This window comes from Marmota monax, unplaced genomic scaffold (assembly GCF_021218885.2).
Source record: "Marmota monax isolate L192 unplaced genomic scaffold, Marmota_monax_Labrador192_F-V1.1 WCK01_AAM20220418_F8-fsc00179, whole genome shotgun sequence".
Lineage (NCBI taxonomy): Eukaryota > Metazoa > Chordata > Mammalia > Rodentia > Sciuridae > Marmota > Marmota monax.
The window spans coordinates 2,467,696-2,493,625 of NW_026695200.1; the positions used below are offsets into that span (position 1 = coordinate 2,467,696).

General features: G+C 36.6%; 1 protein-coding gene across 2 annotated transcripts in view; it reads left to right on the plus strand.

Moving 5' to 3' along the window:
• Gabrb3 (gamma-aminobutyric acid type A receptor subunit beta3) overlaps positions 1–25,930 on the plus strand; it is a 227,062-nt gene that overhangs the window by 164,015 nt on the left and 37,117 nt on the right. For both annotated transcript variants that reach the window (XM_058574066.1, XM_058574067.1), the window contains exons 5-6: positions 10,458–10,540; positions 13,446–13,583. In XM_058574066.1, the coding sequence (XP_058430049.1) occupies positions 10,458–10,540; positions 13,446–13,583 (221 nt within the window). The remainder of the gene's footprint in view (positions 1–10,457; positions 10,541–13,445; positions 13,584–25,930) is intronic.

Sequence of the window (25,930 nt, forward strand, 5' to 3'; positions counted from 1 at the left end):
GCCTAGAATGTAAGGATGATTCAACATGTGAAAGACAATCACTGTACATACCACAATAATAAAATGAAAGAAAAAAAAGCATTTATGTTCGTATCAATTGATGTAGACCAAATATTTGACAAAATACAATACACTTTCCTGATAAAAACACATTACGACAGGAATAGAAGAAAACTTCCTAAACATGATAGAATTGTATGTGGAAAAACCTATAAACTAACATCTTACTCATTAGTGAGAGGCTTAAATATTTTCCTCTCAGATTAAGAATAAGACAAAGATGCTTATTTTTGTTACTTTTGTCAAAATTGGAAAGGAAGTAGTAAAATTACCTGCTCACAGATGGCATAAGTTTGTATAGAAAACCTAAAGATTACACACAGACACAGACACACACACACACACATAAAGTCTCTTATCCCTAAAAAAATGAATTTAGCAAAATTGCAGCTTACAAAATCAATACATAGAATTCAGTTGCACTTCTATATAATAATAATGAACAATCTAAAAAGGAAATCCAGAAAGCAACCCCATTTATAGTGGTGTCTAAAAGGACAATAACTTTAGGAATAAATTTAGTGATGGAGTCAAAAGTCTTGAACACTAAAAACTATAAAACATTGTGGAAAGAACCAATTTGAAAAAAGACATTGAGTAAATGGAAAGGCATCCTGCGTTTATAAATTGGAAGATTTAATATTCTTATTGTGACAATGTGGCCTGGCATTATGGCACATTTCTGTAATCTTAGTGGCTTATAAGGCTGAGGCAGGAGGATTGCAAGTTCAAAGCCAGCCTCAGCAACTTAGCAAGGATATGGCTCAGTGGTTAAGTGCCCCTGGGTTCAATCCTTGGTACCATTTAAAAAAAAAAAAAGACAGTGTTGTCCAAAGCAATCTACACATCCAACACAAAAATCCCAGCAGCAACTTTATTTGTTGAAAAAAAAATCCACCTTAAAAATTCATGAAGAATCTTAAAGTATTTCAAATATCCAGAAGGGTCTTGTAAAACAAATATGGAGGTCTCACATTACCTGATTTTAAAACTTACTACAAAGCTATGATTATCAACACAAACTGGTATTAGCAAAATAATAGACATATCATCCAGTGGGATTGCACAGAAAACCCAGAAACAAATTCTGTTGTGTATAGCCAAATGATTTTTGACAGGATGACAAACTATTCTGTGGATAATTGACAGTCTTTTCAACAATGTTGCTGGGGAATACTGAAAATCCACATGTAAAAGAGTAAATTTAGACCTTATTTTTTAACATATCAAAAAATTAACTCAAAATGGACCAAAGGCCCAATCCTAAAAGCTAAAACCATGAAACTCTTAGAAAAGAAATAAGAGAAAATCTGTGTGGCATTGGAATTAGCTCAGTTTTGGATATGACACCAAAAGCATAGCAAGAAAAGAAAAAATGTATAACTTGGACTGTATCAAGAGTAAAGATAGATGTGCATAAAAGGATCAACCAACAGAATGATTAAATAACCTGGAAAATATATTTATATGTTTATAAGTCTTACATCTAATGAGAAGTTAATAGAAAGTATATAAAGATCTCCTGGAAGCCAACAATAAAAATCACAGTTCAAAAATTGGAAGGTACTTGAATATACATTTCTCCAAGGAAGATACAAAAATAGCCAGTTAGCACATGAAAATATGTTCAACATTGTTAGCCTTTAAGGATTAAAAATCAAAACCACAATAAAATACTATGACACAGACATTAGGATGACTATTATTTTAAAAATTGGAAAAGAACAAGTGTTGACATTTGTGGAGAGATTAGAACCCTTAGAGATTACTGGTGTGATTTAATGTGGTTCAGTCACTGTTGAAGTGGTATAATGGTTCTTTAAAATTTAGACATAGTTACCAGATGATTCAGCAATTTCTCTTATAAATATATACTGAAATAAACAAAAGTGACTCAAGGAGATATTTGGACATTTATAGTCATTGTAGCATTACTCAAAATAGCAAAAGGTAACTCAGATGTCTATCAACAGATGAATGGGTAAACAAAACGGAACATTATTCAATCTTAAAGAGGAATGACACATGCTAAAATATAAGTGAGCAATGAAAACAACACAATAAGTTAATTCAGCCAGGCAAAAAAAAAACAAATATTGCATGATTCCATTTATAAAATATCTAGAAAAGGCCAATTCATAGCAAGAGAAAGTAGACAAAAGAAAACCAAGGGCTGGAGGCAGTGGGTAATGGGTGTTATTATTTAATGGGTTCAGTTTCCATTTGGATATTTGATGATGATTGCATAACAGTGTGAATGTACTTAGGGCCACTGAGTTATACAATTAAAAATTGTTAAAATGATACACGTTATGTTACATATATTTTATTCCAATTAAAATTTGTTTTAATGTTTCATGTTCAACTTTATGTTTTTTGATTGCTCAAATAAAACTCAGTTACATACCCATTTCATTTCCTTTATATCAGTCATTATCTGTTTTCAAAGCTCTGTTCTCTTTCTCTGCCTTTGCGGAGGTTTTTTAAAAGTTCTCCATCTCTTTTCTACTCAAAGTATGTTCCCCAGTTCTGCAGCAACATTGCCTGCAGACATCCTCTGGGAAACTAGGAAGTATAGACCCACCCCACACATTGTGAATCAGATTCTGAATTTTAACAAGATCCCTCAGTGACTTGTGTGCCCATTAACATTTAAAAAGCCTTCCATGTCATTAAATAATTTCCAGCACTGTCAGTTCTGTCTTTGTCTTCAGACACATTTCCATTCAACATTTGTGGCTGCAGTGGCTTGCATTCTTCTCTCTGTTACAGCTTCTTCTGTCTATCTATGAATTCATTTCAGACTGTTCTTTAATTACCTTCCTCTGTTCTGGTTTTGAAGAGGCCATAGCCATTCAGATATTTTGGTAACCAGACACATATCTTCCAAATTGTTCAAATTTCATTTTCCATGCTTATGTATTATTTCATAGGATATTCTTACTTTTATTCACATAGTGTTTATCCATAGGTGAGCTAGGTCCATTTGGATGAAGTGATCTTCTAGTGACAGTATAGATATGATAATCTCAGCCCTTTCAGTCTCACCTTCACATTGGAGATTTCAGTCTCTAGGGTATAAATTTGAAGATCAAGTGAATGCACGCCATTTGTTATGCTTAGTTGATATTTACTTAGGGTATGTCTTTCTCTCTGACTGTTAGGTCAGGAAGTCAGACATGGTGTGTGGGAGAATCCTGAGTGACATTTTCCATCCCAGTGTGCAGGGCTTCCTCTAACTGTGAGGACTTCCTTCAAGGATCTGGTTCTCATGTGTAAGAATATATCTCCCAAGTCACTTTCACCCAGGGAGTTGTGTTCCCTAAGGTTAGAGAAACCAGAGGGATGGGGAGGGTGGAGGGAGCATGCATTATTGCTCTAACCCTGTCCAAAGGTACATTGTGTGATGATGGAGATAGACTATAATCTGCACTTTATAGTGACTACCAGCTAGTCATATTTGGCTACTGAGCATTTGAACTGTGGCTAGTGTATCAGAGGAGTCGAATTTTTTATTTTATTTGATTTAAAATTTGAACACAGATAGTCACGTGTGGCCAAGTGGCTGCCATTTTGGATAATACGGTTCTGGAAGGTATAGTCCCCAAGTGCCATAATCAGATCCAGAGAGTTAGGTTAGCTCAAAGTATTTTCCTGATTTTTCAAATTGTTTCCTTCTTCAGAGGGCTGCACCTGTGGTATTTTCCTTAAGAACTTCTCAAATTCATTCACACAGATAATTCCTTCTCTGGCAGGTGCTCTAGGAATCTACACTTTTTTCTTAGTTTTAGTTTTCAGTATTATTGCCAGTTTGTGCCTTTGTGTAGCTTTATCATCATATTGTTTGAAAATTGAGAGAAGGTATTTCAGGTGTGTGTCATTTGTCTAATGTAACTGCTCATTTTACAAAGATGACTATTCCTAAAGCTTAAATATAGAAACAGATGTTCCTATTTTAGGAACATGTTATCTATTAAGGGTTTTGCTATATATGACATTAACCTGGAAATATCAGGTTATGATTCCTATTTTATGATGATTTTTGTTCTTCTGTGTATATAGTTACTCATGTTGACTATTGCATTAGTTACCTATTATTTCAACAGTGCAGTGTAACAAACAGCTAGAAGCTTCAGTGCATAGAACAAGTGCTCATTGCTCATATGTTTGGGTGATTAATGAGCATCTCTGGTGACTCTGGCTGGTTCACTCAAAGGTTGGGTGTGAGTAAACCTTCAGCTCACTGGGCTGATGTCTGAGAAGATGAGTACTCACCTTAGTCCTGCACCCGGTGTCAATTCTCCTGTTAGGACCATCAGATTCACCTGTGCATGGCTTTCTCACAGGGCTTTCTCACAGCAGAGGGAGAAAAGACCAGAAACAGAATGCTTCCCAGGATGTAAGCTTGGGACTACCACACTGCCATTTCTATCCATTCTGTTGTGTAAATCAAGTCACAAAATCAGCACACAGTTAGAGATAGCACCTCTATAGTGAAAATAATATAAATGATATGGTAAAGAGAATGGGCCCTGGGAAGAAAACAGAAATGTGTGATGCTGAAACAGTGGCCTATGCCCTGTCACTTCTCCACATTTCTCCATAAGCTCTTGCTTAAGAAAATGCTTGGCCTAAATTACTTGATTTAGATACTTAATCCTAATATCTGAGTTCTTAGTCTTGAAAGAAATAATAGCTGCCTCTGCCAACCAATGCACCTGGCATCTGGGAAACCAGGAGTGAAGATTTGTGTGAGTTGCCACAGAGAGATTCTAAAGACCTGAGGGTTACATATAAATCAATAACCTGCCTGTGGTGTTATGCTTTGGTCACAGACACAACTATTTCCAAGAAATGTTGAACACTTGGGAATCCAAGTGCAACCCCTAAGTTGCACAGAAGGTACCACTAAACTGCTCCCAGTTCCTATTAGTTTAACAAGATTGTGACCAGAGATCTAGGGCTTCCATAAAAGGTGCATTTCCCTGCAGCTAAAGCCATAAAATTCACTTATTTCATGCTGCAGGATTTAGCTCTTCTGATTCAGTTCTGCAAGATTGAATACTATAGGTAAGTATTCAATTCTGCAGCGTAAGAATTCACAGAGATCACTTGACCATTAAAACAGGTGAGTCTCGTGTTTAACTATCTTAACCAGTTAGCACACAGAGGCTTTCAGAGGGTCAGTAATCAAGCAAGATAAGAGGTCCTATCGGGAAAGCTTGATAGAGGATAGGTATCCCTACTAATTTTAACATTTGGGACCTTAAAGCCAAGAAGGGCCAAGCTACCTCTTCCTCTTTCCATTTTGTTTGAGTCACACTTCCTTCCCATTGCTGGTCCTTGGATCTCCAAAGTCATTCTTCAGTGAATGTTTATAGGGCACTTGCTATAAATAAAGCACTTGATGTTGTTCTAGACACTGAGGAGATGGCTGTGAACAGAAGAGAGAAAGCCCTACATTCATGAACTCACATGGGGGTAAGCAAGGGGTCTAGTCAACAAATAGGTGGATGCTTCCATTTGTAGTTGGGGCTGAAGACAATGAAATAAAATGAGGAGAGGTAACTGAGACTAGCGTACTTTAGTTCTGGAGGCCTCTAAAAAGTGGTCAAGGATCTTGCCACCAGGGACATTAGAATAGACACTCTCATTGCATATTTTAATCTGTCCTCTCTAGGATTTACAGTAAATCTAAAAGATTTATACAAATGGTGAATGAAATTGTGTGTTTTGCTCAGTTCACTATAAGTGTGAATCCCAGACTTTACCCCTATTCAGCCTTTCTCAGCCACACCAACAAAGAGGACTTTAGTACCTCGGTTAACAAGTGGATATTTCAGACACATGTTTGTGTTAGTAAACATGTTCCTGACAGCCCAAAGTGGCATTGCCACAACAACCTCTACCTGTAGAAAAATCTGTATTTGTGTAATTACATGAAAAATTGGCATCTGCTCTTATTATGATTTTTAAATTGCTGGATATTTAAACATTGAAGTGCTGAAACCACAGTATATTTCACAAACCTAGTACAATTGAGACAAAATGAAAATCCTTCAATAATGAAAGAAACGGTCTTGACTTCCTTGGCTCAGGCTTCCTCACTCAGTTGTGCAGGGAATGGACACTAAGTATAGTTTTCAGACAGTGTCAGAGGATGAGTGTCATCCTGTATCTCATAATAGGATTTCAAACTTGCTGGAGACTGTGTTCTCCTTAGAACAAGTTAAGTTCTTACATTTTCATGCTTCTAACTTTTAAACATATCTTTAGGCTTGCACTTTTTATAAAGTCAGGATTATCTAATTTACTGTTCTATAACAGGTAAGAAGCTGGATTAAATTTTATTACATTTAATGCAGGAGTAGTATATAAAATAGTTACCTTCTCTGTACTTATATTTCCTGCTTGTCATATATAATGAGAATATTACTACATATATAATACATATATGACCATAATATCCTCCTGCTTATGATCCATGTATATCTATATTTTTATCTCTATCTTGATATCTATCAAAATTTGTCTACCCTATTGTTTACTTGTAAAAGAAGAACCTCTTTTTCCTGAGTAGGCCTTGGTGAGTTGAATATATTTTGTTCTTTTAAGGCAAGAGTAATGCCAAAGTCATAATAGGGTGTAGAGTTCAAGCTGCCGGGATCTGAAAGTGGCACCTGCCTTCCGGTGGCATTGTGAACATGGTCAACCTAATTACTCTTTCTGAGTCTTTTTACTCAACTGCAAAAAGAAATAATGATAATACTTCTGTAATGTGGTTGTTGTGAGATTAAATGTATGTGTGTTAATGTGCTTGGTACAGATCTAGGCACTGAGCAAGCACTGAGTCATGTTATATAAGGTACAAATAGGACTGGCTGCTGTCCTGGACAGCAAAAGGATGAATCAGCACCCATCTCTACAATGCTATCCAACCTTTTACTCCTCATTTCTCTCAGTGTGTGTGTGTGTGTGTGTGTGTGTGTGTGTCTTTCTCTCTCTCTCTTTCTGTCTGTCTCTCTCTACCTCTGTTGATGTTCCTTTTGCTTGGTTTTACTTTCCACATTCATCATCCTCAAAGTATGGCTTATTTGTAAAGAAAGTACATATATAGATTTCTCCACCATTTGGCCACATCTTTCTCTGTTTTTCTCTCAGAAACACACCTTGCAGCCTCTAAGCACTACTGTCTCTCAATCAAAAATCAACAAACATCAACAAAGGATCTACTGGTCTATTAAAAAATAGTACTGCAGAGATCCTCATCCTATCGTATCTGATTCTAGTTATTAGCTTCGTAAATGTCTTAGAAACAGGAATGGAGTTTTCAGAGTACAGAGGACTGTAGAAGTGAAATTATGTGTTGGTTGGGACCCACAAAAAATTCTTAGGCAAAAATATCAGAATGTGTGTGAGTGTTGAAGTTTACACAAATGGAACCCAGGTGTCTCTATGGTCTATCTATGTTATGTCATTTCCAGTTTCTCAAGCCTTCCACTCCGGATGAGGGCTTTGTGGCTCAGTAAGGGCTCTGGCATGCTGCAGAGTTTTCTGGGTCTCTCTTTTTGTTCCCATATGTTCTCTTTTCTTATATTTCTGTCCCAGTTGCCCAACAGACCCCATTCTTTCTTCCATTTGTTACCTGGGAACTTAGTTTTTGTAGCATGTGCAGGCTTTTGTGTCACACTCTCCATACTGACAGGATTTTCTATGTATTTCATCCAAAGGAAACAGAGTAGTGAAAGCATGTCTATATGTTATTCCTGAGGTAAATGGAAAGTGTTTCAATTTATGGCAGTAGTATACTAAAATAAAGAGATGTGCACAAGTCCTGTATTGTGGGAAATAACAGGAGTTGGTGAGATGAAGTGAATGATCTAACCAATTATTCTAGCTTTCTAATTTCCTTTCAACAATTTCTATGAAACACTCTACATAATACTACAATAAATTGAGATTGCTGCATTAAGTACCTTCAAACTATTTCAGTTTGTTTATGTGGTTTGGTGGTGTTGGTGTTGGTGTTGGTGGTGGTGGTGGTGGTGGTGGTGGTGTGTGTGTATATCTTAGGTATAGTTTGGGGGAAATGAAAAATAAAAGATAAATAAATAATAAATAACAAATAATAAGAAATAATAATCTCAATTATTGACTGTCCAAATGAAAGGTACCAAATCATGTAGGAAAATTTAAAATTCTAACATTTCATTTGAGGTCATTTTCTCTTCATAAAAATTTACAATTTTAGCAGAACTTTGTTCTCATTTTGCCTTTATAGGCATCTTGTGCAGAAGCTGGGTTGTCAAGCTGCCATAAAACATGCCAGAATTTAAAAGTGCAAGGCTGGAACTTCAGTTGGCTGGGAAATAAGATGTTGCAGAAAAATATACCCAAGAGCTATGTGTTTATTTTGGGTTATAGAATGCAGTGTATTCCTTAGTTCCAAGGCAATTGAAGTGTCATGACATTTGGAGAGGAAAAAAAATCCCTCAATTTTCCCATTGGTATAGGTCATATGGTGTATATCTGTATGGCACATACAAGCTATTTGTATAGAAAAAAGTTCACCTTGAACTGTTTGTCAAGGATGTTGGTATTCTTCCTCACTGCTTCTCTTAGCAATTGAAAAGTAAAACTTTCCTAAACCTGCTGCTAAACCAGGTGCTTGTAGAAGGGCATACATTTCCCCATTATTCCCTTAGAACCTGCATTTAGGTTAAATGATATAAGTCATTCAGAACTGGCATGTGGTGGTGTTTGACAGTGTTTTAGTTAGTGTGAATAGAAATAATGCTTGCTCACATTGCCCTAGGTATTAGTAATGTTTTTAAGAGGTCTTGTGTGTGTGTGTGTGTGTGTGTGTGTGTGTGAATATTCACGATGATAGCTTGCCAGAGAAAGCTAAATACCGGGCTTCAAGAAAGGTAGAATCTGAAGAGCAGCTGGGGGATTCAAGATGACTCTTGATCTGTCAGGAAAAAAATACCTCTTCCTTCTTATGACCTACTCCTGATGGTGCATAGCCAGAACTTCCAGTTGCTCAGTAACTGCATAAGCCTTAGTAATACTGCTCCCTGGAGATGTGGAGTACTAGATCGTGACTATTGCTGTCTCCTCAACTTTGAACTCTGCAATTTCTGTACCACTGTTATAGTTTAGCATACTTTGCTCATAAGCCACTAAGTCGTGACTTTGCAGGCTCCCTTCCACTCTTACCTTTGTGGTTTAATTTATTTCCATAAAAGACATCCCTTTAGCTCTGTTCTGCCTTCTAACGAGGCCCCTGGTTATCCGACCTTGGTTCAGGTCCCACCCAGTCCAGTCAGTTTCTGCAGTGGTGGGGAAGGGTTGAGGTTCTGGAGAAATTTAGTGTAAAATGTGGTGGCCTAAGTGTTGTGTTTTCTCTAGTGTCTTTGAATAGGTTGGTTTCCCTAAGAGGAGGCTGTCGACATGGTAGAGAATGGACTTATTTCTAGGTGTGTTATTTCCCATTGTGCAGTTGGTTTAACCAGAGCCTGGTGGAGGCTTAACTGTCTTGAGGCCATGATATAAATTCTTTCTTTGGTTTTAATTGTCACCAAGGAAAGCTAACCCACTGAATTTTCTTTCGTAATCAATAACAGAGAAATAAAATAAATGATAAGATAGATGTCAACATGATGAGAAACTCTACTGAGTATTTACAATCCCTCTCAACACACAACTATAATGAAATAAGAAAAAAAAAAAACGCTTTGTTAAAAGTTTCAAAGTACAGTCTATGAACATGTAACACTCCACATGGAAAATCAAAGAATTAAATCTTAATCAGTGTGTTCCTCACATAAGGTCTCTCAGTACTAGAAAGGTTAGAGAGCTGATAGACCAGGAGACAAAACAAAAATTGAAGGTAAGAACTTCTTTGGAAACCATTAATTATCAAACATCAGCAAGACTCAGTGACTGATTTCAATGGAATTTTAAGTCTTTACTACAATACCTTGTCTATAGTTAATAATGTATATTTGAAAATTACTGAGAGAATAGATTTTGAGTATCCTCGCCACAAAAAAGAAGTAATACCTCATTTTAACATTTCACAATGTATACACATTTTAAAACAGTGTTGTGTTAATACAACTATTAATAGATACAATTTTTATTTGCTAATTTAAAATATTAAACGAAAATAAAATGGTGGTTTTGTTGTTTTTCTTGATAAACTGATCTAGTTTATCTCTATTCAAGAGTTTGTTTTCATTCACATTTCTCTGTATATAGTGAAAGGTGTTCAGTCATGTGTACCCCGGAGAAGGGGGGCCATACATGGGGTAACACATGGTTATCAAGAAGCAGTTTTCCTGCTATATTACTCAGGCCATCTTTAATATCTCCTCTTGCTCTATGTATTTCAGAATCACCACAACAGCAGCGTGCATGATGGATCTCAGAAGATACCCACTGGATGAGCAGAACTGCACTTTGGAAATTGAAAGCTGTGTGTATCTGTGTCTGGGTTTCTTTTTCTTCCAGTTTGTGTTCTAGATCTCTTTTTCATTATTTAGCCTCTTTTCCAAGGCATTGATAATGTTCCAGGCATACTTTTTAACTACCTTAAAATATAGTTCTCCACTCTGCATATTTCACAGTCATAACACAGAGAGACAAACAGACACAGAGAGAGACAGAAGAGAGTTAGAGAGGAAAAGACCAATAAAAATAGCAAGATAGAAACAGAAAGAGAGGAAGAAGGAGGTGGGGGGAGTGCTTAGTACAGAGAGAGTTCTTTGTTCTAATCTGATTAAGAGACTCTGTTTGCTGTGTTGAAATATAAGAAAACAAATGTTCCTCATCTTGGTCGATTCAGTGAGAAGAGAGCAAACACTGAGATGCAATTTTCTTAAAATATGTTTCATCATGCATGAGTGGCTATACTGCTGCGACCCTGGGCAGTCAGAGTAAAACTCATTTCCCATTAGGATCTGAGCTTTACGAGCAGGCCATTTCTGCATCTTGGCAATTTTCTTCAATTTGAGGAGTATTCCGATGCTTTATTGGTAATTCAGTGCTGAGTACTTCCATGTCAGGGATGAGAGCCCCATCTGTAACATGTAACAAGCAGATGTCCCCCCTGCTACCTGAACCACACCTCCTGGCATATGGGGATGTTTTTGCTGTTGATCTTGCCCTATCACAGACTGGTTTATTTTTAGTCTCAATTGGATTGTCAATGCTTATACTGAATTTTGGTGATTAAGTGACTTTGACTTTGCAATGTCGCTTGATGAAAAGGAAATGTCCCTGCACAAACAGATGAAGAAGTTGCTTGTAGGGGAGGTTAGTCCAGGTTCTGGGTAGAGCCAGCCACACTGTGCCCCCTCACTTCCATACTCTGTCACTGTCATGGTTTCTGAAAGCTGTGCTTTCAGAGAAGATGAAAGACATAAAATCATGTCAAGTGATGCATAATTGAATTATCTAGGGACATTTACCATAGAGAACAGAAGGCTCAAGGGAAGGATGATGATTTCCCAACAGTTGAAGGATGAGCCTAGGAAGTTAAATGAATTCTCTGTGGCCAGAGGGCATGACTCCAATGAGACAGTGGAAATTTAAGGAAAGCAAATTTGGGGTCCAAGTAAGGAAGCAGTTTTCATTCCAACTGCCTGAACACACAGTGAGTGATTTCTGAGAGTATGGGTTCACAGTGCAAAGTGTGACTGTGGGGAACAGTAAGCAGGAAGATCTGCTGTAAAAAAAAAAAAAAAAAAAAAAAAAAAAAAATTCCCACAGTGTGTAAAAACCCTCCCTTGCAGAGAAGCCATGGTTAAAGCACTTGAGTGAAAGAGGGATTGTCCCAGTTTTCTGGTGGCTCACTATGCATGTCTTGGTATTGGGTGTGGAGAAAAAAAAAAAGAGATCTGGCTTTTTTTCCTAACATCAAGGCAAATTCATTGATCATGAATTTATTCAATGAATCCTTGGAGGACTTAACTCTGTACAAGTACTGTTTTTTTTCTTTTAATTTTTGTTTTATTTTTTGGTTTTTGGTACTAGGGATTGAACCCAGGAGCTTGTGCATGCTAATTGACCATGTGCCTCCCACCAAGCTGATCCATAGCCCCTATGCAGTCATTATTGTAAGCAAGGGAATATATAGAGAAGGCAGTCTAAATGCAAGTGCCTGTCTTCTTGGAACTTATATTCCAGAAAAGACAGAAATGATTAGACAAAAAGCAAAATGTGGTAGATGTTTTGAAAAAAATAAAATATGACAGAAGGGTTGTGAGTAATTCTGAGTTTCCTGGGGAAGTGGAATCTCAGGAAGGGATTCTACAGGAAGGCTTGAAGTTAAGACGCAAACAGGGAAGAATGAGCTGTGTGTTTTATTAAAGATTGTCAAGGCTGCCAGGTGAGAATGAGACACAAGGAAGTCAGAGGGAAGGAATTTACAGAGTCAGGACAGTAGATCTGACTTGGGAGATGGCATTAGCTATGGACACAGTCATCCTGTGGCTTTGGATCATTCATTTGATATCAAATATTGAATGTTTCATTTTTTTGTATATGTTCAAATACAAAATGTGTTATATTGAAATATTTTTCTTCAGATTTGTATTTTATTTGATCTTATTTAATGAGTTGACCTAATCTTCTAGGAAACAACTGGGTGTTAAAAATAACATTGGACTTTTGTTATTTACTCATTCTCAAAAGCATCAATTAATTACTGAATGAATGTAAGCTCTGGGCCAAGAGCTGAGTTTGGAATTATAATCCAGCAAATGATCATTTATCTTTCTGATGAGACCACCCATGCAGATCTCTAAGGGCCAGGAGGCTCCCAACAACAGGCATTTCTAAGATTGGCAAACCACGTGGCCAGAAAGAGCCAGCAAAATCATCCAAACATGTCACAGAGAACACTACTTTTGCTCTAAGAGTTCATCTAATCAAACAAAGATTGGTTAAATTTTCCATAGTCTCTCAACCTTCTAGTTGCACTTGAGATAAGGTTATCTCTCCAGGATTTTTCAGACTTGAATTTTCATCTTTTACTACCGTCTTATCTGCTACTGTTAAGAAGGGTTTTAAATTCACTTCTGTATGATACCCACACCAGTTCTAAAGTTAGACTTTGCCAAAAGATCATTGTTTAGAGTCCTCAGTCTCCCCACTTCCTCTACTTTTCAAGATCAGCCTGGTGCAAATCAAATAGCAGAAGTAACACAAGAGTACTTGAAAGTTAGTTCTTTGGTGACACTTCTTAGAGACAAGCACTTTAAAAAAATATTCAAAGATGGCAAAGCCATTACTTCCATTGTATTCAAGTTTCTTTAGCTGTACATTTATACAAAATGATATCTCATATGCACCATGTCCTTTCATCTCTCCCCTGATAGATGGCTACACCACAGATGACATTGAATTTTACTGGCGTGGCGGGGACAAGGCTGTCACTGGAGTGGAAAGGATTGAGCTCCCACAGTTCTCCATTGTGGAGCATCGTCTGGTCTCCAGGAATGTTGTCTTTGCCACAGGTGAGCCCTGTGTCTGCTCACAGTCCCTTTGGGACACTGACTGAGTTGCTGTGATAGTCTCCTTATGAGATGTGTGGCCACTGACTAATAATAGCACTTGGCATTCACAGAAGTACTATCATCAGTAATTTGCCATCACAACTCCTTGAATCCATATCTAAAGGGAATTGGTAAGCTTTAATGGATAGGAAGGATCACTTATGAGTGAGATGTTCTCTGGGCCTTGCTGTTGAACAGATACAGAAGGGAGGGTAATGTAACCAGCCAAGGTGTGATCAGAAATGCTCATGCTTGGGCAGATAAGAGGGCATTGGTGGAAGGGGGAAAACAAAAGACCAGGGAGATGGCTAACTGTCCTCCTAGCAATTAGCTATCTTTTTTCTGACCCAGGCTAATGGTCAGCCTTGATGGTCCAGGAACTAGGGCCATGTACAATTGGCCTTGCCTCTTTGGACATGATCTTCTTAGCCTGATATTATCTGGTTAAGGTTGTCCTAGGTGGACACAGTGCCACAGCCTGTAATCCCAGCTGCTCGGGAGGCTAAGGCAAGAGGATCACAAGTTCAAAGCCTGCCTCAGCAAGGGAGAGGCACTAAACAACTCAGTGAGACCTTGTCTCTAAATAAAATTCAAAACAGGGCTGCGGATGTGGCTCAGTGGTTGAGTGCCCCTGAGTTCAATCCTCAGTACAAAAATAATTAATTAATTAATTAAAATAAAAGATTGCCCTAGCTTATAATTCAATTTTTGTTGTTTTATTTTCAGCTGTGCAAAGATTGAGACATTGTCTTCTGATTTTCTCTCTGTTCTTGCTATTATTTTATTAATTTGTAACCATGTATTTTTTACAATGTGCAGTGCTTTTTTTTGGTAGGTTTATATTCTTACTGAATGCTGTGCATAGTAATTGAAAGAATAAATGAAAGTGCTTTGCAAACTATAAGGTATTTCCAGGTCTACAAACTCTGGTTGAAAATATTAAGTGAAGGCAAAGCTGTCCATATATCAAACAATAATAAGTGGGTAGAAATACCAGCCCTGTGATGGTACTCATGAAGCCAGGTGGTCTTCTACTTCTGCCCATTGCCTGTGGGTTGAATGCTCCTGACCCATAGCCACCTGCTGCCCCTTTGCCTACCTAAGACTGATTTATCTCATCTTAATGCCCCTATTGGGAGGAAGCCTTTTTGACCTGCTCCAGTCCCAAGAACTCCCCAGTTTGGGTTAAGTGTTGCTCTGTATCTCCAGAGTGCAACACCAACCCCATTCATCTCTGTGCACAGTTCACTATGCCTGTGACTGCAAGGGTGCATCTCTTCTAGAAGGAACCTGTCTTGGTCATAGTTTACTTCTTTCTTGCCCCCAACTTACTTAAAGCTGGACATTATAGCAATAGTCATTGAGTTAGCAAACAAGGGTCAAAATTATCATCCATATCCCTCTTTTCCACTCCTGCCTCTTAGAGCCAATAGACATGATAAGATGAGAGAAAAGCTTGGGTTTTTAAGAAACCAACCATGTCAGTAATCATGTCTGTTTTTCATGAAGGGTTGCTTTATCCTCTGTCAAAAGAACTCTTGCAAATATCCTTGCAGCCTCTGTAGGGGACCCTAAGGTGCTCACCTTGGGTGGGTGTTGAGAGCCAGCAGGAAACTCAGGCTTAGCATTAAGGAACTGAGTCCACAAACAAGAAAATTGCTCTATTGATGTATTAAATAAAATCATTTCTTCTAAAACTGGAATTTAAGCTCTTCCATGTGCCCAGAATTATGAGCAAAAGTTCTGCTCAGAATACAGGTGAGTATTCTGACAGAGGGATAAACCTGGCCATGCCTTGTTTGTCTAGAAAATTGTAGTTGTGGCCATGAGGGTGCTACCACTAGTGATCACTGACTGCATTTTCCTGCAGCCTCATCAGAAAACCTGATGAAGTGTTTGTGGAGGGTACATGGCTTCCACAGGACACTGCAGTCCCTTGGAATGACCTTGAATCCACAAGTGCAAAACTATTTGGGTCCTCTCTTGTAGGTTTAGTCTCTGTCATCTGTTGAAGCATATATGTACCACACATCCTAAACATGTCTGGAGAAAATATACACTACACATTAGAGAGAATCTTTAAACTATTTGTAGATCCAGGAGGTGATCAGAATGCAACATTATGTCTTTTTTTTCCAACACGTTCTGAAGTCCTGTGTTTGCCATAGGTAGCACAGGGTTCCATATGAATCATTTAGAAAACTGGATCTTCCAAAAGCTTATGCTTTAAAATTATTCTACATGAAGAAATGGCATGAGCCTCATTGTCCTAAAATATTTTAAAATTAAGTGTTATCCTAGTTTATTTTCTTTTCCACAAGTGTTCTGAATTAATGAGATTTATATCAGCAAATGGGATTGAAGGGTTTTCTAGCCTGGGAAAGAATTAGGAGAAAACAAAAGGCTCCAGGAGTTTACTGGACCAGGAAGGATGGACAGTCAAGATTTTACACGATTCCATCTACTTCTGCTTTCGTCATGATGTGAACACATGGCAGCTACACCCAAATTCCACACGATGGTCGGCAGAGGCTGTCAGAGCTGAGAGAGGCAAGGGAGGCAATGGGTTTGCAAAATTTCTGGGAATGCTTCTTCTCAGAGTCATTCAAGGAAGATTTGGTGCTTCATCCACCCTACTCATGTGTTGTTCCTTTGAGGACTTTGTAGGGGTCCCTTGCTGTGCTTTTCTGTGGGCACCACCTCTGATCCACCTTTTGGATAACATGGGGTTGCAGGATATAAGGCCGAGGACACACATATAGGTGACTATTCACTCAGGAACTGGCATGAACTAGTCTGGGATCAGGCCTTGAGAACGAAGAGGAGAACAGGTGTGTCTTGTCCCTGGCCCTTCATAGGTTCAGAAGATGACTTCTTGTCTTCTCTTACATAAGTAGGTAGTTGGCAGGAATTAAGTCACAGTGGGAGAAATCATTGAAGTATGTTCAAGAGACGATATGTAGACTTTAAAAACTTAGACCTTGAAGCCAAACTGTTAGAGCTTAAGTTTAGCAGTGTGATCCACAGCAGGCTTTTTCAATTTGTCTGTAAATAGGAATAGTGATATTGTCCATTGGATAGGATTTTTGAGAGGATTATGTGAGTTAGTGTAAATACAGGATCTAGAACAGCACCCGGCCCATACTAAGCTTTACAAACTATTGTGATTTTAAAAGTGCAGGACCATGAATGAGGCATATTTTGAGGAGTCTGAGAACAGATTACCCCAGGAGTTTACTAGAACTTTGTATATTAAGAAATTATGACATTATTCTCTGGAATTATTGGACATCAGGTGACTGACACCTAATTGATAATATATAAATAAATGACATGATAAACACAAATACTTAACTTACTCAAATATTATACATTAAAGAAAAAGTCATATAAAGCTACCCTGGGTAGAAAACACACTTTTGCTCAGGAAGACAGAGCTGTGTTCTATAATTGTGTTTTAAAGAAGTGAAAAAACTAGTTGAGTTAATTAATATAAAAGGAAATTATTTTGGTCCTTAAATATGATTCATTAAATATGTATTGTAAAAAGTGTTGGCACTCATTTAGAATTCCAAAGAAAACAAAAAAAGACTGCCTTACTTCTAACTTCTGACCAAAATGATGGCATGGTATTGTAATTTTATAGCCCCTTGTTTTAAATATTTGTTTACTAATGTCTTTGAGAGGCTGGTAGTTGAAAAAATACATCAGCTTAAAGCATAAGAAAAATATAAGAAAATGAGAGGCTGAGAGTGTAGCTAGTGTGTAAGAGTACTAGCCTAACATGTGGAAGGCAGGAAGAAAAAAAAAGAAGAAGGAAGGGAAAATAGAAGTGATGAGGATTTGATCAAATGTACATAATAAAGCTAGAAATTATTTTTCAAGGTTCCCGATGCATAGTGACCCCTGATACATTTTTTAACAAAGATTCCAAAAACTAGTCTTTCTAAGCTTTACATGGTAATTTTGCACATTTTTACATATTCACATTAGAAGAATTTTTACAAAATAAATGTCAATATGTAAATATTTTAGAAAAAGTGTAAAAAATATAGTAGTGAGATGGCAAACACTGTCTATAGCGCCCATCTACAGTACTAATATCCCTCCCTCCTTTGTGTTAATGAGTCACACAATCTGGGTGAGCTGTGCTATTATGCAGGTTTCTAAAACCTAACATTGGATTTGGAGGCTCCCAAATGTTAACCCAGGTCCTATAATTTCTTAATCCAACACCAAGAGTCATCTATGACAATAAATGAACCTTCTTTGTATACTCTGGAGATTAGGGCTCTATCTGAAGTGTGAGGGGTAAAAATTTGTTCCCAGGATGTAGGCTCCCTATTTACCTCTCTTATTGTTTCTCTTGCTGAGAAAAATTTTTTTAGTTTGAATGTGTCACATTTGTTGATTCTTTATTTTAACTCTTGTGCTATGGGTGTCCTATTAAGGAATTTGGAGCCCAACCTCACGAGATGGAAATTAGGGCCAACTTTTTCTTCTATTAGACTCACAGTTCCCGGTTTGATTCCTAGCTCCTTGATCCATTTTGAGTTAACTTTTGTGCATGGTTTACAGAAAGGGATTCAGTTTCATTTTGTTGCATATGGATTTCCAGTTCTCCCAGCACCATTTGTTGAAGATGCTATCCTTTCTCCATTGCATGCTTTTAGCCCCTTTGTCTAATATAAGGTAGTTGTAATTTTGTGGATTGGTCTCTGTGTCCTCTATTCTATAACATTGGTCTATCCGCCTGTTTTGGTACCAGTACCATGCTGTTTTTGTTACTATTGCTCTGTAGTATAGTTTAAAATCTGGTATTGCTATACTGCCTGTTTCACTCTTCCTGCTTAGAATTGCTTTTGCTATTCTGGGTCTTTTATTTTTCCAGATGAATTTCATGATTGCTTTTTCTATTTCTGCGAGGAATGCCATTGGGATTTTGATTGGCATTGCATTAAACCTATAGAGTACTTTTGGTAATATGGCCATTTTAATGATATTAGTTCTGCCTATCCATGAACAAGGTATATCTTTCCATCTTCTAAGGTCTTCCTTTATTTCTCTCTTTAGGGTTCTGTAGTTTTCATTGTATAGGTCTTTCACCTCTTTTGTTAGGTTGATTCCTAAGTGTTTTTTTTTTTTTTTTGAGGATATTGTGAATGGGGTGGTTGTCCTCATTTCAATTTCAGAGGATTTGTTACTGATATACAGGAATGCCTTTGATTTATGCATGTTGATTTTATATCCTGTCACTTTACTGAATTCATTTACTAGCTCTAGAAGTTTCTTGGTAGAACATTTTGGGTCTGCTAGGTATAGGATCATGTCATCCACAAATAGTGCTAATTTAAGTTCTTCTTTTCCTATCTTTATGCCTTTAATTTATTTCGTCTCTCTAATTGTTCTGGCCAGTGTTTCAAGAACTATGTTGAATAGAAGTGGTGAGAGAGGGCATCCCTTTCTTGTTCCAGATTTTAGAGGGAATGCCTTCAATTTTTCTCTGTTTAGAATGATGCTAGCCTGAGTCTTGGCATAGATAGCTTTTTTTTTTTTTTTTTTTTAGTTCTGGCAGACACAACTTCTTTGTTTGTATGTGGTGCTGAGATAGCTTTTACAATGTTGAGGTAAGGTCTATCTCCTTTACTGAGTGACCATGAAGTCCATAACGTGTAATTATTTTTTCTGGGCCTATTCAAATTCTCTTAAGAGGAAATCCAAGTAGTTTGCTTGAGAAGATAAATAGCAGGCCATCTAAATGGTATGTCCCTAAGTAAAAAAATGTTTTAGTAAATACCGTTTCAAGCACATGGTGAATTTTAGTAGCCACTAAAGATAATGTTTATGAGACTGATCAGTGATATAGGAAACTATCCACCATAAAAAAAAAAGAAATGAACCTTCTGCCTCTGATCCATCCTCCATTCTACAGCTATGTGTAGCCACACCACCACATGTCTTTAAATCATTACCCAGCTGCAAATTTTTGACAGCTGCCTTTTGCCTGAGCATGGGTACCTGTTTAACTGCATTGTCTCCTCTTCAGTTTAGCCCTTAAAACCTTTATTGTAGTTGCTGCATTTAATTCTTCTTCTCTCCTCCAGTCATTACTCCTACTTTCTGCCCCCCAATTTTTGTTCCTATCACAGACTCATTTGATATATTTTCTTTCTCTCTTTACCTATCCAACTTCAGTGCATTCACCAGTGAATAGTTCAAATGCCAACCCCTTTACTTATTCATCAATGTGGGACATAAATGTTTGTAAATACATTATCTTAAATTTTTTGAAGTATGAGAAAATGAGGAACTGGGGATGTAGTGCAGTGGTAAGAGTGCTTGCCTAGTCCATGTGAGGCTCTGGGTTCCATCCTTGGAACTGATAAATAAATAAATGTAAAATATAAAAGAGCTTTTCTGCCAGTTATCTTTTTGGTTTTTTTGTTTTGTTTTGTTTTTTATCTTTTTGTTTTGTGAAGCTTTGAAACTTGTTGTGTATCATTTCTTTGTTACCTGTCCTCTCACACTTACCTGTCCTCTCACACAGATATTCAATAAATATAGTTTAAGTGTATATCTTTGTTCATAAGCATGTGCTCAAAAGTTCCACAAAATAGCCAAATACAGGTTCTCCTTGAAAGCCAAACATGAATGAGAAAAAAAGGTAATGGATTATTTTAATTAGGCCAATTATACACCATTCACTATTCAAGTCTACTGGATTTCTTGGAAAATCCTGGATTCTTACCACTATTAAGTTTTGACACAAAATGATATTTTTTAAGGGAAGTGCTTATGCAGTGAGTAGCTAGATAATCCTTTAGTACTACCAAACCTATAATCCAAACCTGTACATGGGTTAGAGTTTTCAAGAGAAAACAAGGATAGATCCAAAGGGATCCATAGGAAAAAAATAGAAACAAGAAAATGATTGATTCTTTCTTTTCTATAGCTTTCCATTACCTAGACTTGAGACTACATGGTATTTTATTTTTGGTTTAATCATTAAAATAAAGAACAAATTCATCATTGTATTAGTCACCTTTTCATCACTGTGAACAAATTCCTGACAAGAAAAACTTAGAGAAAGACAAGTTTATTTTGGCTCATGGTTTTAGAAGTTCAGTCCACGGTCAGTTGGCTCCATTGTACTGGGCCTGAGATGAGACAGAACATTACGGAGGACAAAAGACAGAGAAAAACTGCTCAACCGGAAAGCAGAGAGAACAGAAAGAGCCAAGGACAAATATAATCCCCAAGGGCACACGCTCAGTGATCTACTTCCTCCAGCCACACTCCACTTGTCTGTAGTTACTGCTCAGTAAATTCTTACTCCATCAAATGGATTAATCTATTGATAGGTTACAGTACTCATAATCTAATATTTTCACATTCCTGCATTGTATAGCAGGAGTTTAGGGGGAAACCTTATATCTAAACCGCAACAACTATAGTCAGTAGATGTCAATGTAAGTGATCCACTTCTGTAAGTTCCTAGGGATTTATGGGTGAGTTTTCAGGAAATAATGAAAGCAGACTTTTAAAGTAAGTGAAAATTTACTTTTTTAAAATGATTGATTAATTTATTTTAATTAGATATATATGACAACAGAATGCACTTTGACTCATTGTACACAAACACAGCACAACTTTTATTTCTCTAGTTGTACATAATGTAGCATCATACCATATGTGCATTCATACATGTACCTAGGGTAATGATATCCATTGCATTCCACCATCTTTCCTGCCCACATGCCCCATTCCCACCCCACCCTCTCCTTTGCCCCATCAAAGTTCCTCCATTTTTCCCATGTCCCCCCCCCCACCCATTATGGATCAGCCTCCACTTATCAGAGAGAACATTTGGCCTTTGGTGTTTGGGATTGGCTTACTTCCCTTAGCACGATACTCTCCAACTCCATTCATTTATCTGCAAAGGCCATGATTTTATTCTCTTTTAATGCTGAGTAATAGTCCATTGTGTGTATATACCACAGTTTCTTTATCCATTCATCTATTGAAGGGCATCTAGGTTGCTTCCACGTTTAGCTATTGTGAATTGAGATGCTATGAACATTGATGTGGCTGCGATACTACCGTATGCTGATTTTAAGTCCTCTGGGTATAGACCAAAGAGTGGATAGCTGGGTCAAATGGTGGTTCTATTCCAAGTTTTCTAAGGAATCTCCGTACTTCTCTCCAGATTGGTTGCACCAGTTTGTAGTCCCACCAGCAATGTATGAGTATGCCTTTCCACCCCCATCCTTGTCAATATTTATTGTTGTCTGTATTCTTGATAAGTGCTGTTCTGACTGGTGTGAGATGAAATCTTAGAGTAGTTTTGATTTGCATTTCTCTAATTACTAGAGATGTTGAACTTAGATCTTCAAAATTCTTTTGATTAAAACCTGAAAAGGTATTGGTTTTCTAAATGAACTTTGGGAATACTGTAGGAATTTTGTTTACTGATTTTAACCTTTAAATATAATTGGTTAGAAGTTATGATTTGAACATTTCTCTCAGAAAAATATTTAATAAAGCAAATATTATATTCTTTTTTATCATGAATGGAATTTAAACCAAATTTTCAAATACTAACTTCAAGGAAAATGTTTTATTTTTTTGTGTGATTGCTGTTCAGTTAAATATAAATGAACATGTTACTAAAGTATTTGGAATGTGCCAAAAAATTTACTTAAATGCCTTTAAAGCAAACAATTTCTGATTTATTTTAAAAAGTGAGAATCTTAAGTAGATTATCAAATCTCAAACCTTAGTTGATGGACCTTCTAACAGACTCTAATTAAGCAAGACACTCAGTCCTATGATAGATTAGAATTATTCTCATGCTTTAATATTTTATACAGAGCCTTTTATAAGGAGGTGTTTATAACTTTAATGATAATCTTTATAACTTTTCTGTGTGTGCACATATGCAAAAATGTTAAAAATACAAATATTCAGCTAGTGAATGATCAGGAAGTTAATAATAATGTAACTACCATCAGAGCAAGAAGTAGAACATCTTGATACTCAAGGAGTCTCCACTACAATTCCTCCAAACTTCCTCCTCTCACTCCTTTCCAAAAGCAGCCACAATCTTATTATCCTTTAGCTAAGCTTTCCTGATTTTGAGTCTTATTTAATGGGATAACAGTCTGGATTATCTTGTGATTGCCTTCTTTAATTCAGCCTTAGTTTTTGGAACCCATCTGTATCTCTATAGTTTATTTAGTTTCCTGGCTCTACTACTGTTTAAATAAGTCAAAGTTTATCCATTCTGCTTCTTTTGAACGTGAATGAATAATGCTAAGATGAAGGTTCTTATACTTGTCTTTTTGAAAACATATACATATGTAAATGTTAAGTACATACCTAAAAGTGAAATTGTGAGTCTTCACATTTAATCAGATATGCCAAACCATTTTCCAAAGTGACTGTACCAAGTTACACTCAGAGCAGTAATTTATGACAGTTCTCTTTGCCTCTCTTTGCCAATGCTTGACATGGGCATCCTCTGATAGGGGTTAGGTGTTATCTTGTGGTTTTAACTTCCACTTCTCTGATTACTAGTAAGATTGAGTACCTTTGCTGATAGCCTGTTTGGAGATACTTCTTTGTGAATTGCTTATGAAAGCCTCTTACATTTGGAACTATAGTCCCTCCGAAATTTATTTATTTGTTTGTTTGTTTGTTTATTGTGAAAACTGTGCAGTATGGGTCAATTTTCATTTTATTTCCCAAATACCACTGCTCTGCAGGCAACACCTTTGTCATAATTTTATGTGTACATATGTGTTTGGACTTTCTGTTCTGAGCTGCTGGTTTGTTTGTTGATCTTTGTACATCATGGTACTCACTGTGTTATCATCTTTAAATAGAGCAGATCCTCTATTTAAAAAGATCCTCTTTTTATCTATTCTGTTTATTAGTGGCTTGTTTATTCTAAGCCTTTTTCATTTCCCTAAAAATGTCATAATCAGATAACTAATTTTCTTGTAAAAATTGTTTGGCATTTTATTAGGACTGCATTAGTTAATTTAGTGAAAAGTGACATCATTATAATTCCTCCAATTTGTTCATATTTTCTCTCTCCATTTATTTAGGTCTTTAATTTGTCTGAATGCCATCTTACAGTTGTCTGCTTAGAAATCTTATACATTCTTGTAAAATTGTCCCAGATATTTGACACTTTCGGATGCTATAAATGGTAAAATATTTTAAACATAATTTCTTAGTCTTGCATATTTGCAAGAAAACAGTGATTTTTGTATTAAATCGCCTTTCAAATGTACTTATTACTTTTAATGATTTCTTTGAGATGAAACTTTTACTTTTCCCAATGTAAGGACCAGAGTGTACTTTCACTCCATATTTCCTCATTCTAATTTCCATTAGCTATTGTCATTCTTTATTATAATTTATGTACTCTTCAGACCCCACACAATATTACAATATTATTGTTAAATGCTGTAAATGTTCACTTAGATATAATTATGTAATTCTTTGTTATTTATTCTGCTTTTTTCTCCAAGTCACTCTCTCCGAATGTGTTCCTTCTGCCTAAGAAAGGACATTTCAAGAATACTTTCTTTAATTAAATCTCCTGGTAACAAATTTCTTAGTTTTTTTTTAAGTGTCTGTACAATTTTGACCTGCTATACTATGATTTTCTCACATAGGATGTGCTTATTGGTGATAGAAATTTATGTTGGTGTGTTCTGTTTGTTTCTGCATTTGAAGATACTATTTCATTGTCCTTAAATTCGATTATTTCCATTGAGAGAAAAATTGTAGGTCTAATTGGTGCTACTTTGAAAATAATCTATTTTTCTTACCCCTCTAGCTGCCTTCATGGTTTTTTCTTTTTGTCTGGTTTTCATTAGCATTATCAGAATGTCCAAATCAGAATTTTCTCTATAATTATTCTTCTTGGGGTTTATGGATCTTGAATCTCTTTGGCTGGCAGTTTCTCAGCAATTTGGGGTCACCGTTAGTCAGCATTATTTCAAATACTGTGTTTGCTTCATTCTCTCTCTCCTTTTTCTATAATTCCAATTATACACATGTTTAATCTACTCTCTGTATCATCTGTATATCCTCCTTTCTATATTTTGCATTTTATTTTCTCCTCATGCTTCACCCTGGGAATTTCTTGCTGATATCTTTCAGAGAGGCATCCAGCATAAGCTTCACCCCTTTCTGGGACTCAAGATAATTCTGATTCAGTCTTTGTATATACTTGAGCCCTTTTGCTTTATCTTTACATTTTGAGCAAAGCTCTGTGTACAAGTGTAACTAATCCAAATACATGGGGATGTCGCTCCCCTTCTTCATGACTTGTCTCCAGTGTTTGCTGGAGTCTATTAGATATTCTGCTGAGCCACTTATCTTCCTCTTCTAATGCTATAGATACCTGTGTGCCCTCTCTGTTTTCTTTCTCTCCCAGATTTTGGTACAGACTTTTTACTGATTTGTTTTCTATCCCGTGACTTCAAGGAGATGTATTTTAAATTTATTCATATTTCCCAATCATTTTCAGTACACTCAGACCTCTGTATTTGTGGATTCCTTATCTGTGAATTTAACCAAGGATCAAGAATATTCAGAAAAAACAGCATTTGTACTAGACATGTAAAGTATTTGTTTTGTCATTATTCCCTTTGCAATACAATAGAGATCACTTAAAGTGTACTGAAGGATGTGTATAGGTTCTCTGTAAACACTATACCATGTTGTATAAGGGACTTGAGCATACACGGATTTTTACTTCTATGGGGGTTCAGGAACCAGACGCCCAGAGGTATGGAGGATTAGCTGTGTATGAATTATCTATTCTACAACACCCAAATAGTGTGCTTTGATTTTCACCCTCTTTATTTTTCCAGAAGAGTTTATGGTTATTTCAATATCTAATTCTTATTTAGTTGGGTTATTAATACAAGTAAAAAAAAGAAGAATATTTAGGAGACATTTTTTTATATTCACCTTTCAGGAAATAGGATTCATTTAATTTTGTGGTTTTATGACAATATTACATAGAGGAAGCATTTATTCAGGATAGTGTTCTTTTAGGTAAAGTATTTTAAAACTCATTGTCAGGAGATCTGAGTCTTTGGGTGTAATGGTAACCAGCTGTGAAAATGTGTGCAAAGCACTGGAATAAAAGACAGGTAATGGGATTAGATTCAAAGAAGTACTGAATTAAATTTATTTCAATGAATATAAACAAATATACTTAGATAACAATCAAACCATTAAATATCACTGAGGACATATGGATCAGCAGATTAGAACTATGGGTT